The following is a 13,154-nucleotide window of genomic DNA, read 5'->3' as shown; positions in this document are numbered from 1 at the left end:
GATACTTCTCATAGAATGAGTTAAGTAAATGATGATAGAAGATTTCAGTCTCATTGGGAAATTTGGTAATAAAAATAATTATTTTTTTTATTGTATTTACCGTATCTATAATTAGTTGTACAAAGTCCTCTTTATTTTAACCATTAAGATTTAAACTCATATCCAGTATTTTAACATTTTATTTTATTGTGAGTCTTTTCCGTTTTTAAATACCGTTACTTGATTTTTATCTTTCCTTATATAGAGCTGAGCAATTAGCCAGTGTGCAGTACACGCTTCCAAAAACAGCAGGAGGTGACCGTGCTGACTTTTGGAGGTTCCGAGGTCTTCGCAGCTCCAAGAGAAATCTTCGAAAAAGCAGAGAGGATTTGTCTGCCCAGCCAGTTCAAACAAAGTTTCCAGCTTATGAAAGAGTTGTTCTTCGAGAAGGTAGTTTATTTTCTACGTAACCTAATACCTTTTTGTCAGTATGTTTAAGGAGGAAAAAAGTATGAACTATGCTACTACTTTTCATTTGAATTTCCCCCCAGCTGGATTTCTGAGACCTGTAACCATCTTTGGACCAATAGCTGATGTTGCCAGAGAAAAACTTGCAAGAGAAGAACCAGATATTTATCAGATTGCAAGTAAGTAGACTCAAGAACTGACTTAAGATATGGTTGAGGGTGTTTCTTTATTAGTTACTCCTTTAAAGGATTGGTATGATCCAATCATTTAATAAAAACGAAACTTTCGGTAAGAGAAAATTTGCAGTTTACCCTATGCATTTAATTTGGAGGGAAACTTGAGTGATTGTGTCCTTGTCTACCAATTCCCTTTAATAATAAGACAGATCAACATTTATGAAACTCTTGGCTTCATATGAAAACTGCTTAGCTAGTAATACCATGGGGTAAGTATTATGGTATCTGTGTTGAAGATGAGCAAACTGAACCTTAGGTTGGTTGTGGTTGAGATCACCACCAACTTCTTGAGGCCACACTTTCCTTGATGACACCCAGCTAATAAGCGATAAAACTAGGGTTTGAACCCAACCGTTTCTGGCTCTAATCCATTGCTTTTAGTCATTAAGCTAATAGTTGGAAATAAGTATGTAAAAAGAGTAATAAAAGCATGATTCGTGCTACCAGTTATTACCACTGCAGACATTTATAGTAAGTTGGCATTAAATACGAAGATTGAGACTGTAGTGCTGTTTATTTGCGTTAACAGATTTTGCTTGCCGATTCTTTGATTGTTATTGTTTCATTAGTGAGGGCATTGTGATAATGTAAATACACAAACTTAGTTGTGACCACTTGGGCTTGGCTTTAAACTGTATGCAAAATCTTAAAACGATTTTACCTAATCAGAAAAATAACATTCTCTATTTGGAAAAGTGAGAAAATGAATTTGACATATGTCATCATCACCCTGAGATTTACCCCGTTATGTTTTCTTCCATTCTTTCCACCCTTTGTAAATATATTTTTGAAAAGTACTATTTATGCTATTTAGGAAAGTTTATACCCTGCTTTCCTTCTTAGTAGCTAATAGCATGTTTTCATTATATTATCAATTCTGCAGTCAATTTGTGGTTTGATTAGCCTTCTGTTGTTCATATACTTTCAAATTTATATTTTACTATTACAAAAGATGTAGAAATCTGTCCATTTTATTTATTTGCTTGTTTCGCTCTGACTTATTTCACAAATAATATAAATTCTCAAGAATATAGCTTTTCCCGTATTTATGATGCTTTTCGTAGACTAAATTCCCAAAACAGGAAAGAATGAGACATAAAATAGAAACATTTTTTTCTGTCTGCTGATACGTGTAATTGTTACTGTTTTCCAGAGGGTTGTGCCTTTTGTTGTTCCCACTGGCACATATGAGACCCTGTTAACATTTTAAACTACAGGTAGCTTTGAGTTACGACCGGATTCTGTTCCAATGACTCTGTCATAAGTGGATTCTGACTTAAGTCGAATACTTTTTTAGTTTTCATTATTATTGCCTTTTGTTGGTATCTTTATAAATCTTTATAACATTGAACATATGCATATGATGACTTCAGCAATGTTTTTGCTGCCTTATTGTTTGTAGTACATGTTACTAATGATATGGTGTACCCCGCAAAAAAAAAGACAGTCCTAAGTGCAGTTCATAATAACTTGACTACACCGTGAGTTGGGAACTACCTGCACATAAGTGCTCGTCAAGAGTTGCCTTATTTTTATATTGCTTTTTATTTGATTGCTGGTGACATCAAATGAGGATATTTGTTTTCTCAACTCAGAAGACTTACAAATGATAGTAAAATTTGAGCAGATTAGAAAATGTTTATTTCCGTTTCCCTATTCAGTTTGTTGGGTTTTTCAGAAGAAGTCTTTTTTGGTCACCAACTGTAGAAAACATTTCACCGGAAGAAGTTGATGGTGATCCCCCGCCTGTAACCAGACAAAGTTTTTAAATTTAGGAAGAGCTAATGTGAAGACTTACAAAGCTCTTCCTTAAAAGATAATAAGTATGTTTACTCTGGTTTACTCTTGAGGCAGGCTGTTCTCAGAAGGATTCAGATAGCTTAGTTACATATTGTGTTTGACTGTCTTGGGAGTTTTCAGTTAGGAATTGGTAACATTTTCTCCGACCAAAACTCTCAGTTGGTCTCTTAACTCCTTTTGTATCCACCAGATAGGAAATTCTGTCCTCCTCGCCTGTGGAGCTTTGTCTTATGATAGTCTCACTCTCTGAAATCATTCTCCTGGTCCCTCAGTGAGACTTTTTCCCTTCCAGATCTCTGCCTTTGTCTAATCTGAAACACCAAGCTCATCTAAGAGTCACAGACGTTGCTGTGCCTTTTCAGTGAAGAACTTCATGTAGATCAGACCCCTGAGATTCTTTGGCTGGAAATCAGCCCCATGCCGCAGTTGGGTTATTATACAACCATGGGGAGGGAATGCCTGCCAGGCCGACACAGAGGCTGTCTCACGGTTACAAGTTAATGATATTTCCTGCTACCAGGTTTTCCTTTACTGATGTAGATGAGGTACCTAACTCCCCAGCCAATCTGTTGTAGCATTGCTGCTCCTGGGTTATGAGCGTGCCAAGGTACTGATCTCCTCAGCCCTTACTGGCTGGGTGGGCCTCTGACCAGAAGCAGCCATGCCAAACAAATAATAACATTTTCTGTGTATATCATAATGTGGAAAAGGTTGGGAGGTAGTGCCATGCCAAGCCATATTGGAGCCTCAGGCAAAAGAGAAGATGTGCATCCATGTATACATGTTTTTATGTATTTGTTTAACGGTGATTTTTTTTTCAGAACATTAAAGTAGTTTGGAATATTGAAAAAATGAGAAGTATGCGTATTAAAACTCACATTATTTTAAGTTTCCTTATTCCAAACTCGCAATTTGTTATAATTTTACTTTCCTAACTTTAATGAAGCAAACTCGTCAGTATTTTCAAAATCTATTTCTCTATCTTGTTTTCAATTGAGAGAATTGCCATATTTGACAGTTTCTCTTGACCATATGACAATGTTAAATTTCAGTCAATTTCCACTTACTGATCTTGTCTTTATGTAAAATTTTATTATGTTTTCATCATTTCTTTTTGCATTAATTTTGACTTTTAAAAGAAGATACTGCATCCAAACATTGCTTACCTGATTATTGAGGTTTTTTGGGGCACCTCTCCCCTTAAATTTTGTATCTGAGGCAAATGCCTTACTTGCCTCCTCCTAATCTCATCCCATTTCCATTGGGAGGCATTGATCTAACCCTGTTTTCTCAGCCAGGATGATCTGCCCCCCGGGGGCATTTGGCCACACTGGAGACACTTTTGGTTGTCACAAACGGGGAAGTGGTGGGAGAAAACGTGCTACTGGCAACTAGTGGGTAGAGGTCAGGGATGCTGCCAACATCCTCCAATGCACAGAGCAGCTCCCCACAACAAAGGATTATACAGCATTGAGAAAACTTGTTCTAACCTGTGGAAAGTGAATGTTCTGTTTTTGTCCTGACTTCACGTGTAGAAAGTGAACCACGAGATGCTGGAACTGACCAACGTAGCTCAGGCATTATTCGCCTTCATACAATAAAGCAAATAATTGATCAGGTAAGTTATTAACAGTTAACATATTTCTTTATAAGCTGTGAACGTTGTGTTTTTGAGTGGGATGGGATTTGGTTAATTTCAAAGTCGAAGGTAGTTTTTTTAATGATTATTTCTGGTACACCATAAGAACATTAAGCCCTTACTGAAAGGTATTATGATAATCACTTCCAAGGGAAAGTTATTACATGCATCAAAAGATGATCTTACATTACAACAAAAAAATTACACAGTGTTCAAATCGAAGTAATTAAAAGGCTGTGTTTACATTACATCAGTACCATTCAGGTTGCCCTTTGATGTTTATATGCATAGGGAATATGCTGTTATTCTACAAGATCGTGTCAGGAACATTAAATTGTGATATGTAATTTCACCCTAACTGAACACAGATAATACTATAGCTTGCAAGTACTGGGTCTAAGTCTTTAAAACTGAGCTAGTTAAAAAAGAAGTTTTTATAATTGGGCTAGAAATTGTGTTAATTTCCAATTACATATTTTTCTCAAATGTGTTCCTAAGACATATTAGAGTACATATTAAAACTCCATTTACCAGTTGAATGTAGTATGGTCTATGACTTCTTTTCTGAAGGTGATGATTCTTAAAGAATTAGCTATGTCTTGTATCCTTGTATATTGATTTTGTTTTTTCTGTCTCCAGGACAAACATGCTTTATTAGATGTAACACCAAATGCAGTTGATCGTTTGAATTATGCCCAGTGGTATCCAATAGTTGTATTCCTTAACCCTGATTCTAAGCAAGGTGTGAAAACAATGAGAATGAGATTATGTCCAGAATCTCGGAAAAGTGCCAGGAAATTATATGAGCGGTCTCATAAACTTCGTAAAAATAATCATCATCTTTTTACAAGTGAGTATATTAAATATCTCTGAGCTTAAAGTGTCTCGGCAACAAAATGTAGGCAAAATGTTGTATTGTCAAGTACTAAAACTTACATGACTTCTGCCTGGAAAGCTTCCTGCTGTATCAACAGCTGTCATTTGGTTGAAAATGTATAGGGCCAAAAGAGAAATTTCAAAGGTTTGTGTCTGCAAACACCGTCTTTCAGATAATTTGAGTGAATGATGATTGGGCTCTAAGCAGGGTTGGATGAATTTTCCTGACTTTGGGCAGTATTCTAACCAGAAAACGACATTGTTTATTTTATTTTTAGCTACAATTAATTTAAATTCAATGAATGATGGATGGTATGGTGCACTAAAAGAAGCAATTCAGCAACAACAGAACCAGCTGGTATGGGTTTCTGAGGGAAAGGTAAGAACTTTTCTGTTACTGTTTTGACCTATTCAGTAAATGACGTAGCTGATCAGAGATACCTTTGAGTTACCATTGTTTTCTAATTGGATTACCATGTTAATTTTGGGAAAGTTAACTTCTAGGTTTTTGTAATTTGTATATAGGAGTTGTGGAAGTTGTTTTTGATAGTAAGAGATTTCTAAATTTCCCCATCTTTTGAATTACCACTCGGTAGGATGCTATCTTAAAGAACTCTCAGATAACTTTCTGGAGTCTTGAAGGTTGGATGAACCCCTGAAACTATTGCCCTGAGATAATCTTTAAACCTTAAACCAAAAATATTCCCTGAAGTCTTCTTAAAACCAAACGGTAGTTCAGCTTAACTGGTAAAGAATGTCTACCTTGAGCACTGTGCTCTTTTAAGAACTATCTGTATGGGATCAAGTTGGCAAGAGCAACTTGCAAGGTTAGATAGGGAAGCTTGAGGGCAGTGAGCTTATGTCACTGGGGAGGAACAGTTCAGAAAAGGAGAGTGAGAATGATCGCACAACTCAAAGAATGTCACTGAATTGTACATGTAGAAACTATTGAATTAGTATATGTTTTGCTGTATATAGTCTCAACAACAACAAAATGAATAAAATTAAAGAAAAAAAATTCTCAAATTACGGTGAAAAGAGCAGGACTGAGTTCTGACTCTTCCTCCAGCTGACTGAGGAATGACCTTGAATTTGAGCTTCAGTTTCCTGAAAATGAGGGGCATTGGATGGGCTACATGAGTGTTTCCTAAAGTACTGTCCTCAGCACACTAGATTCTGGACTTGTTTTGAGAAAAAGGCACTCTGAAGGCAAGTACTTGTGGAAACCACTGCAAACCATAGCCCCTCTGAGGATGTCACAGTGTCCACCAGCATATTAAAGGCTCTGAGAAGTCTTGTAGGTAAAAAAAACCTACTTTGTTTAACCCAGCATTTCCCCATATTCTTAACTAGACATTTTTTTCTTTCACTTGGTATCTGTTAACATTCTTATAACACATTGGGAAATGTGGGTAAAGTGATAGATCCTTTCTGGCATTGAATTTTGATTTCACGTACGTCCACATGGCCAGTCTTGAAATGATGACTACTTTCTGTCGTCAGTTTTTCTAGTTTTGTAGCAATTTTTGATGGGAAAGATCTGTTTATTTTGTTGGGAGAGCTAATACTTTTTTTAACAGTAACAGTTGAAGGAACCGTTTTTGTGTCTTTCCCCTTCTACAGATCAGAGCAGAATTGATAAGCTTGGGTTGTTAGGGAAGATTGAGAATGTCCCTTTTTTGTTTGTTTGTTTGTTTTTTGTCTGTCCTTGTTGGTTTGGTTTTCATTGTGTTTTGCCCCTGCATGGCCCCTACTTCCCTCTGCCTGGCTATGTCTGCAGCTGCTCTGGCCATGCATGCCGCATGCTTAGGGCTCCTGCGTCCAGAAAACACACAGCCTCTGCAAGAAGAGATGTTAGAACGCTGACACCTAAAGGTAGCGTCTGCTGTTCTTACCTATATCGATGTGTCACACTGTGCTTGTTCTCATCAGTACCAGTCTGGGGGAGGCACCATGCATATAAGATCATAAGACCACTTCGAATAATGGACATGTTAGCTGGGACACATGATAGAAAAATGGAAAGTGGAAAAAACCACTGCACCACTTTACAGCAACACATTAACTGTTACTAATTTTTACTCTTGCGGCATTTGATAAAAAGGATTGCAATCTTCTAGTTGCTGTTATGTGATACTAATCTTCTGTGACGACAGTTCTGTTAGCATCCTTTGTCAGGTAGGATGTTAATAGCTTGCGCTGATGAATTCTTAAAGTGAAATTCGTCTGTAAAATGTTTATCCAAAATGCACAAAGTATAGTTGTCTACATATCCAAGAGATTGTTTTGTTAAGTCCATAAATCTTATTCTGTAATTTCTCTTTGTGATATTATTGTATGCTTCCTTTCTTTGCTTGGGTTTTTAAATGAAGGTCTAACTCACCCGGCTTTTTATGTGAGGGAAAATAGGTCATTTATTATGTAGATAGATGGATGCATTTTATATTTTAGAAGTTGTTATAATTTAAATCAAGCTCGGTATCTCCCCCCTCCCATTGAGTTATATTCATCAGAGTATATACTTAAACCACTACATTTCACATTGACTTTCCTGACCTGACTACTTTGACCTTACTGGTAGAAGAGTTCCTTTTTGCAATGTCTGGTACCATCTTGTATATTCCCTTCTAAGCCAAGAAGAGTCATCTTGTGACTTTGTTAACATGTAGACATTTGTCGTTTTCTGATGCAAAGCAACACATGGTTCTTGCTCATGTTTGCATTTCATACCAAGTGCAAAAGCTAGGAAGATTAGTGAGTTCCAAGCTATTCTTCCCTAAAGCCTTAAATATTTCCCTGGTCCTAGTCTTCCAGACTCTGGCAGTTTTAAAAATTAGAGTAGATAGCCAGAAGACTTCCCTTCTGCAGGAGGCATCACAGAGTTAAGAAGCCATTGAAATTTCAGTGTGAGAAACTGAGCTAACATAGCACAAAACCCTGGGATTCCCACTTTCCCTGCCAGCAGATACTCCTTTGAAAGCCAGAGCCACAGGGAGGCCTGACACAGCCTAGTCTTTGGTATCAGGATGGCAGTGTTCAGGGTCAGGTGCTTGCAGAGCCAGAGAAGGGAATAATTGGAAAGCTCCAGTCAGGTTATTCAACTCCCAAGAAATGTGTTCCTGGCACAGCAGACCCACTGAGCCACAACAAGCCTGCTACTTGAATAGCAGTGCATCTTCCTGGAGAACAAGAGCCTGATGTGTATCCTTCAGCCTGTGCTGAACGGAAGAGGTATTTTCTGAACTCTGGATTCCAGATCCTTCCACTCTCGGGCCAAACTGGGCATAGTGTCCAGGCACGATCTTCAGGGACTATTCTGTATAATCCAGGCACTAGTTCCAAATTAATACCCAGCGACAACCTGTTGATTGCAACTTTACAGTTCTCTCAAATACTTCTTTTCTTTTTGGTCTACTCTGAAGAAGGTCACCGTAGACTAGTAGAAACTAACTGAGCTCTTGATTACTTATAAAAGAGAGGCATCACTGCATTTCCTCTCTCCGTCCGTTGGGTACTACTCTGTGAAAAATCACAGAGGAGAAAATTCTTCTTAGTTTTTAAAGGGGTAACCACTGCTTAGATGATGATTTTTCATTGTGTTTTATAAAAGCTTTAGGGCCAAATGTTAACTTTAAAAAAAAAAACTTGTATTCTAAATATACATCTATTAGATCTTATTCAACTGGAACTGTGGCTTTTGTAGTTATTCTCCCATGTGCTGTTCTGTCAGTGTGCCTTTGTCTCTGTGAGCTTGGTTTGGTAGCATTCTCCCTCTTCTGGCTTTGGACTGCTGAGAAGCTTGTGGTCAGGTTTTATAAACTTGAGTGGTGCTAGGTTCCTTCATTGTCTTCTGGGGCTGGGCCCCAGAGGCCAGCTTTGTTCTGGCCAGCCAGCCAACATCTCATTCATCCAAGCCCTTCAGATCTCAGGGATGCTCTGTGTCTGCATGTGTGCCTGTACAATCTTCTTGACCTTTCCTCGCTGTAAATTGGAAGCAAATGGATGTGATTTCTCCCAAGAAAAATATCCTTTTCAACGTCCCTTGTAAAATAAAGGCCATCTCTTAAAGAACTACTGAATAAAATTTTTAATTTACTTTTATTTGACCCAGGCGGATGGTGCTACAAGTGATGACCTTGATTTGCATGATGATCGCCTGTCCTACCTGTCAGCCCCAGGTAGTGAATACTCAATGTATAGCACGGACAGTAGACACACTTCTGACTATGAAGACACAGATACAGAAGGCGGGGCCTACACTGATCAAGAACTAGATGAAACTCTTAATGATGAGGTTGGGACTCCACCGGAGTCTGCCATTACACGGTCCTCTGAGCCTGTAAGAGAGGACTCCTCTGGAATGCATCATGAAAACCAAACATATCCTCCTTATTCACCACAAGCGCAGCCACAACCAATTCATAGAATAGACTCCCCTGGATTTAAAACAGCCTCTCAACAGGTAAGCAGCAAGCATTCAACGTTTTGTAGTTAGAGGTGCATTATTAAATTTTAGAATGTGGTGATTGAGTTAAAGAATATATTTTGTCCTTTCTTCATATTAAGAATTAATCTGGAATTTCAGTTTGAGAATACCAAGGACTTAATTCTAAATTTTGTGTGTTCATATTACACAGCACTATATACTGGATTTTTAAAAAAAATTTAGGACACGAGGTCATAGTCTTGTTATTCAGCATACTTAAAATGTATGCCTACCAACCACTAGAACTTGAAGTGGGAAGTTAGCGGTAAACAGAAACACTATGTTTAAAATATTTTAAACACTTCACAGAAAGCAGAAGCCTCATCTCCAGTCCCTTACCTTTCGCCTGAAACAAACCCAGCATCATCAACCTCAGCTGTTAATCATAATGTAAATTTATCTCATGTACAACTGGAGGAGCCCACCCCAGCTCCTTCCACCTCTTACTCACCACAAGCTGATTCTTTAAGAACACCAAGTACTGAGGCAGCTCACATAATGCTCAGGGATCAAGAGCCATCATTGTCGTCGCATGTAGACCCAGCAAAGGTACCTGTGCTGCAGTGTTGCACTAATTTGTTGCTCTCCATCAATCTAGCACATGATCATTTTTGCTTTGCCCTTCAAGTGTTCCTTTTGCTTTTTTACTGTGGCCTTATATATCGTAATGCTTTCCAATCAGTACAGATCATTGCAGTTTGGTAGTTTGCATGGCTTCCATGGTATACTGATGATTTGAGAAGAGGCCTTTTAATTGGGATTTGTGCTTAATATTTTTATTTCATAGCTGTTTTTTATTTTTGGTTTTCTGTATCTTCCAGAATTCCTTAATTGTAGCTGAGACCCATCATAAACAATATGTCTATGAATTATGGTGTCCATAAATTTTCCTTGTGATTTTTATTTTCATTGTCAAAATCAGATGAAATCAATAGCTCAGTGCGGTAATTTTCTAGATTTAGTAATTATCTTTAACTCACTTTCATTTAGTACATGCTAAAACATAAAGCACCTACCTGCATTGTAAACTTTGAGCTCTCACCTAAACTAGCTTTCTTCACTAATCTGATCTCTCCTGGCAATAAATAGTAGAATATACCATTTTCACATGTTAAATCACAGGCTTATCTAATAACAGATAGAATTTAAAAACAAGCATTTGTATTTAAACATGGATTTTTTATACAGGTGTATAGAAAGGACCCACATCCTGAGGAAATAATGAGACAGAATCATGTTTTGAAGCAGCCAGCCATTGCTCACCCAGGGCCAAGGCCAGACAAAGAGCCTAATCTGAGCTATGAGCCCCAGCTCCCCTATGTAGAGCAACAAGCCAGCAGAGACCTCGAGCAGCCGCCATACAGGTATGACACCTCGAGCTACACAGACCAGTTTTCTCGAAACTATGACCATCGTCTACGGTATGAAGATAGAATCCCTACATATGAAGAGCAGTGGTCATATTATGATGACAAACAGCTCTACCAGCCTCGACCTTTTGATAATCAGCATCCTCGAGACCTTGACTCCAGACAGCATTCTGAAGAGTCCGCGGAACGAGGGTATTTTCCACGTTTTGAAGAGCCAGCTCCTCTGTCTTACGACAGTAGACCACGCTATGAACAGCCGCCTAGAACCTCTACCCTCCGACATGAAGAGCAGCCAACTCCCGGGTATGATGTGCATAACAGATACAGACCAGAAGCACAGCCCTACCCTTCGGCAGGTCCTAAGTCTTCTGAGCCCAAGCAGTATTTTGACCAATACCCACGAAGTTATGAGCAAGTACCGTCGCAAGGATTTACCTCCAAAGCAGGTCAGTATGAGCCTCTCCATGGTGCTGCAATCGTCCCTCCTCTAATACCTTCATCCCAACATAAGCCAGAAGTCCCACCTTCAAATACCAAACCATTGCCTCCACCCCCAACTCTGACTGAAGAAGAGGAAGATCCAGCAATGAAACCACAGTCTGTGCTCACTAGAGTTAAAATGTTTGAAAACAAAAGATCCGCATCATTAGAGAGCAAGAAGGATATAAACGACGCGGCCAGTTTTAAGGTAAACAAATATGTCTTCACTTCTTGTTTGCAGAAGCAACATTAAGTGAAGAGTAGTTCAAAGTGCTTCTTAGCTCTCCTCTGTCCCCTTAAATGTAGCCGGGCTCCTGAGGTATGTTTGTCTTATTTTTCTGCAGCCTCCAGAAGTAGCATCTAAACCTCCAGGTGCTCCCATCATTGGTCCTAAGCCTGCTCCTCAGAATCAATTCAGCGAACACGACAAAACGCTCTACAGGTGGGTGAGCTTGATGGTGCTTTACAGAGGAGTTTGGTGGTATGCAACTGACCAGGAAAGTGACCTGATTAGTCAGTGAGAAAGCCTTTTACTCTATTAGTTGAGGAGAAGAATGAAAAGGGAGAGAGTTGTTTGCCCACTGTCCTAATTAAAACAGAGGGTCCTAGAAAGAAAAATGAAATGCTTTACTTTACCTTCTTTAACAAACCTTTGTTAAGCCTTCAGAACACAAATCTTTCAAAAAGATTTTTCTAACAAATGACTGAAATAAAAAATTTTAAGCACTAACATTTGTACTGTTTTTAGTTTAAAAATGTTTTGAGACGTGAAATCTTAGTTTTTAGGGGCAAGGAAACAGACTCAAATTGGTTAAAACATGTAGTGAGCGTGCTCCATGTGCTTGTCACTGCACTGAGCACTTTAGTACAGTGAGGCGAGAATATACACCTGTGCTTGTAATAAAGAGGAACTGCTACTGTCTGGAGCCCTGGTCGTGTAGTGGTTAAGAGCATGGCTCTAACCAAAAGGTCGGCAGTTCAGATCCACTAGCCGCTCCTTGGAAACCCTATGGGGCAGTTCTACTCTGTCAAGGGTTGCTATGAGTCAGAACGAACTCAACGGCACATAACAACAACTACCATCTTGAATACAAGTTTTTCCTCTCATTTTAATGACTCTAGTGCTTTTCATGAAAATGTAAACTACTGTGACATCTCCTTTAGCCTGTATCATTAGCAAATGAGCCATTCTGTGTGGAATAAACTTTTGTAATAACTGAAAGTGTAGCACTCCCCCCCCCGCTTTTTTTTTTTTTTTTTTTTTAGTGCCATTTAATGCCTGTTGGCCACATTTTCAAAGGAAGAAGAAGGGAGAATTCGGGGGAGTTTTTTTTTTTTTTTTTTTTGGTGTGAAACCTATTTAAGTTTATACTTTTTGATGCAAATTTTCTAAAATTTACTAAGCAGAGCATACATAGCTATGTATGTATTTGCTTAATGACTGGCTCTCTCTGCTGCCCTGCTTCCTGTGCCCTCTAGAACTTTAGACCACACAGAGCTGTTTGCTCATGTCAGGATCACGTGTTGATCCTGGATTACTATCCTTTTGTAAAGTTCTTAATTTCTGTCAGTTATTCCTTGTTGCTGACATTGCTTATATAGACTGCTAGAAGTCCTCCACTACATTCCCTTCTCTCTGAGTAACCACTTCTAACCTGCTGTGAGGCGCCCTCGTGACACAGTGGTTAAAAGATTGGCTGCTAACCAAAAGGTCAGCAGTTCAAATCTAGCCGCAGCTCCTTGGATACTATGGGGCAGTTCTACTCTGTCCTATAGGGTCGCTATGAGTCAGAATCTACTGGATGGCAACGGGTTTGGTG

At 38.7% G+C, this 13,154-nt stretch overlaps 1 protein-coding gene across 2 annotated transcripts in view; it reads left to right on the top strand.

The window, feature by feature from the left end:
• TJP1 (tight junction protein 1) overlaps positions 1–13,154 on the top strand; it is a 79,535-nt gene that overhangs the window by 47,318 nt on the left and 19,063 nt on the right. Inside the window, exons 13-21 of one of the 2 annotated variants that reach the window (XM_023727859.1) lie at positions 245–429; positions 531–626; positions 4,019–4,101; positions 4,762–4,972; positions 5,277–5,377; positions 9,110–9,460; positions 9,794–10,033; positions 10,673–11,542; positions 11,679–11,776. In XM_023727859.1, the coding sequence (XP_023583627.1) occupies positions 245–429; positions 531–626; positions 4,019–4,101; positions 4,762–4,972; positions 5,277–5,377; positions 9,110–9,460; positions 9,794–10,033; positions 10,673–11,542; positions 11,679–11,776 (2,235 nt within the window). The remainder of the gene's footprint in view (positions 1–244; positions 430–530; positions 627–4,018; positions 4,102–4,761; positions 4,973–5,276; positions 5,378–9,109; positions 9,461–9,793; positions 10,034–10,672; positions 11,543–11,678; positions 11,777–13,154) is intronic. The other variant, XM_004372638.3, reaches the window with a different exon arrangement.

The sequence above is a fragment of the Trichechus manatus genome, unplaced genomic scaffold, assembly GCF_000243295.1.
Source record: "Trichechus manatus latirostris isolate Lorelei unplaced genomic scaffold, TriManLat1.0 scaffold00019, whole genome shotgun sequence".
In the NCBI taxonomy this organism is placed as follows: domain Eukaryota; kingdom Metazoa; phylum Chordata; class Mammalia; order Sirenia; family Trichechidae; genus Trichechus; species Trichechus manatus.
This window is presented reverse-complemented; position numbering and strand designations above follow the sequence as displayed.